Source organism: Salmo salar, unplaced genomic scaffold (assembly GCF_965601325.2).
Source record: "Salmo salar unplaced genomic scaffold, fSalSal1 ptg000152l, whole genome shotgun sequence".
NCBI classification, from domain to species: Eukaryota; Metazoa; Chordata; class Actinopteri; order Salmoniformes; family Salmonidae; genus Salmo; species Salmo salar.
This window is the reverse complement of record NW_027675323.1, coordinates 626,744-630,780: the sequence shown is the minus strand read 5'-3', so window position 1 is coordinate 630,780 and position 4,037 is coordinate 626,744. Positions and strand designations below refer to the sequence as shown.

Below are 4,037 nucleotides of genomic sequence, written 5' to 3'. Positions count from 1 at the left end.
TTTTGGAAGTTTGAAAGACGTGCCCCAACCCTCCCTGGGAGTTCCACTGAATCTTTTCAACGGCCAATAAGGTTTGAGTATTTAGTTAATCAGTTAGACCAGGAAGTCTGATAAGACAGACTGAGTGGGAGCGAAGCTCACCTTGACTAAAGGTTCTTTGAAAACGTCTGTGTCAAGCAACATGGACGCAGTGTTGCAGTGAGACTAGGTCAATGTGCTGATACACAAACAAGTCAAACAACATTGACATTGCATGCATAGGGTGGCAGGTAGCCTAGCGGTTAAGAGCGGTTCGACTCCCCGAGCCGACTTGGTGAAAAACCATGCCGGTGTGCCCTTAAGCAAGGCACTTAACCGTAATTTCTCCTGTAAGTCACTCTGAATAAGAGCGTCTGCTAAATGACTAAAATCATTTAAAAAATATATATATAAACATCCAATCCTGTCATACACTGAGTGGACAAAACATTATGAACACCTCTTTCCATGACAGACTGACCAGGTGAAAGCTTCGATCCCTTATTGATGTCACTTGTTAATAAATCCACTTTAATCAGTGTAGATGAAGAAGGGGAGGAGACAGGTAAAACAAAATGCTTGAGACAATTGAGACATGGATTGTGTGTGTGTGTGTCATTCAGAGTGTGAATGGGCAAGATCGAAATACACTACAAAAGTATGTGGACACGTGCTCATCGAACATCTCATTCCAAAATCATGGGCATTGACATGGAGTTGGTCCCCCACTTTGCTGCTAGATGTTGGTACATTGCTACGGGGGGACTTGGTTCCATTCAGCCACAAGAGCATTAGTGAGGTCGGGTCACTGATGTTGGGGCGATTAGGTCCTGGCTCGCAGTCGGCTTTCAGATTCATCCCGAAGGTGTTCAATGGGGTTGAGGTCAGGGCTCTGTGCAGACCAGTCAACTTCTTCCACATCGATCTCTGCCGTTGTTGCTCCTAGACGTTTCCACTTCACAATAACAGCACTTACAGTTGATCGGTGGGGGGGGTACCTCTAGCAGGGCAGAAATTTCGTGAAATGACTTCTTGGAAATGTGGCATCCTATGACGGTGCCACGTTGAAAATCACTGAGCTCTTCAGTAAGGCCTTTCTACTGCCAGTGTTTGTCTATGGAGATTGCATGGCTGTGTGCTCAATTTTATAGACCTGTCAGCAACAGGTGTCTGAAATTGCTGAATCCACAAATTTGAAGGGGTGTTCACATACTATTTGTATATATAGTGTATTTAAGTTCCTTTGAACGGGGGTATGGTTATAGGTGCCAGGCGCACTGGTTTGTGTCAAGAACTGCAACGCTGCTGGGTTTTTTCACACTCAATAGTGTCCTGTGTGTATCGAGAATGGTCCACCACCCAAAGGACATCCAGTCAACTGGACACAACTGTGGGGAAGCTGGACACAACTGTGGGGAAGCTTTCGACACCTTGTAGTGTCCATGACCCAACAAATTGAGACTGTTCTGAGTGCAAAAGGGGGGGGCGGGGGTAACTCAATATTAGGAGGGTATTGTTCATTTTTTGTACACTCAGTAGAAACAGAATTAGTATAATACAGTCAGGAAGACAAGATTAAAAGGTAGTAATAATACTTTTATTCAGTTCTAACTGCAAATTCTAATAGACAGTGGTCTGATGTTCGAGGCTCAAAAACAAAGTGAGAGAGGACCCACTCAAGGCTGACTTCACTATCAATCTGAAGCATGACGTAAGCTTCATATCCAAACGCCTTATAGCTATGAGTTTGATGCTTCTAATGGAATTGTGTATAAAGAGTCATTTAAATTATTTGTTTTTAACGTTTTGAAATATCTGCTACTGTCATGACGGTATGGAGAAAAGCAGATGTTTTTATTTCATTTGTGTCTCTGACACTGCACTTTCTTCAACTTGTACTTCTCTGCTGTCCCCTGTCCTTTCCTGCTCTTGTTGACCAGTGAGCCTACAGTATACGCTAACCTCGCCTTAAGCGTAGTAGGTGCAAATAAAGTGAAGTATAATTTTAATATAACCTGGTGTCACAAATGAATTTCCTCCGACAATTGCCCAATAGAAGCAGCTTCCTCCTCATATCTCCCTCCTCCTAAAGCCCTACTGGCTGTCACGTTGTTGTGTGAGGGACTCTCCGTCCCTGTGACTCCGCCTTTTCATTCTTTTCTGCCTTTTAATCTCAGAGCATCTTCAGTCCTTCATTCAGGGGAGAAATAGAATAACACTCTCTCTCTCTCTCTCTCTCTCTCCCTCTCTCTCTCTCTCTGTGGACACATTCCCTGTCACATTTCTTAGCCTCATGGATTTAGCCTCAGATATGAAAGACAGGGAATGGTAACACTTTACAATAAGGGTACATTAGTTAATGCATTAGTTAACCTGAATAAATAAATCATTCATTTAATATCTACTAAGTATTTATTCATTGTATGCATGTTTACTAAGCCATAAAAAAAATGCATTAATACATTATTTTAAAAAGCTGATAATTCATGTTAGTTAATAGTTATATAACTTTAATTTCCTGCATCTAAACCATTCAGAAACAAATGGTCTGTTAGGAAGAGAGTTACTCATTCATAATTAACAGTATGATAAGGTTTTATCATGTAGCAATTATTTTTAGTGATGCAGGTTCATGTTATTGAGAGATTGTCTTTATCTAGTTTAAAAACAACTTACCATTGACTAACTGATGCCATGACAACTTGTTAAGCAATAGCAAATGAAGAAAACAATCTGTTCAGAGTATGTCATTTATCTTTAATTTGAAAAGCAGGATCATCAACATCACACAGTTTCATCACAAGTTTACCTAATGTTAGTTAACCTGAAAGGTTAGCCTACCTAAACAGTAGCTAGCTAACAGCAGATCATGACTTAGTATAAAAGTCTGCACTGAACTTCAAAGGCAGTTTTTTCAGTAGCTACATGTTTGCTGTTTGCTGTCTCTTGTAAATTCCTCTGTCATTATTTCTAACTGTTAGATATGGCTCGTTGGCTAATCATTAGATAGGTGGATAGCTTTTTTGTGAATACATGTTTTATTTGTCATGTTGGTGAGCTGCAGTGAGTGACAGATCTTGGTTTGAGTATTGAAGTGTAGACTGTTGACCCCTGGAGGTGGGAGTTGAAGTGGCTGGGTCATTTCCTAGCCTACATTCTTCTGGAACAGATAGATACAAACTTCCACTCACAGGGCACATCAAACCAGAGCTTCTCACTTGCAGCGTTCATCTGCAGACAGTCCTCTCCTTCTCCAGCGTTATTGGGCTCACCAGTGTTCCAGTGAGTGTAGTCAAATCTGGACCCATCTGACCACATCCATAAGCCCTCCTTGACTGCATCAAAACCTCCAACCCAGGTGTCAGGTAGGTGGCCATTGGTGTCCTTTGTCAGTGCTTGCATGAACTGGTACTCTAAAAGGTTACGCACAGATGCTAGGTTTCCACCAAGTGCCAAACAGTTTTGCTCCGAATCTGCCCATGACTGTGGAATGCTGACAAACTTGAAACAGCGTGATCCATATGTGTGCCAGTCTGAGGGACATGAACTTTCCTTTGTCCCCTCCTGCACTGCTGCTACCTGAGCCTCAACAGGAGGAGTCTGTTCCACCTCAGTCTTCAGTAAGGGTTCTAAACCAAGGAGCAGGGTCAGGTTGGCATCGCCCAGTGCAATGGCAGCACTCAGAAGCAGAAGGATGGCCAACTTCTCCATGGTAATATTTTCCTGTCAGAGAAGGAATCACAGGTGGTAGTCTGTAGGTTCTGTTCAGCTTGAGATAGAGGAACACTTTTATACGTGCAGGTCACCAAGCCACAAGGACGAAGTACAAAAACATATATTTACACTGATTCCAATGTACCAAAAAAACATGTTTACACTAATTCCACATCCTATTGGGAAATGTATCCTAATCCTTGTGGCAAATATACACTGAGTGTAAAAAACATTAAGGTCACCTGCTCTTTCCATGACCTAGACTGACCAGGTGAATCCACTTTAATCAGTGTATATAAATGGGA

The 4,037-nt window shown here is 42.0% G+C and overlaps 1 protein-coding gene across 1 annotated transcript; it reads right to left on the bottom strand.

Annotated features, from left to right (window-relative positions):
- Window positions 1-2,754: 2,754 nt before the first annotated feature.
- LOC106574349 (ladderlectin) lies at window positions 2,755-3,794 on the bottom strand. The gene has a single exon (XM_045715995.2). The coding sequence runs from the start codon at window positions 3,727-3,729 to the stop codon at window positions 3,169-3,171; it is 561 nt and encodes a 186-aa protein (XP_045571951.1). The 5' UTR covers window positions 3,730-3,794; the 3' UTR covers window positions 2,755-3,168.
- Window positions 3,795-4,037: the final 243 nt, after the last annotated feature.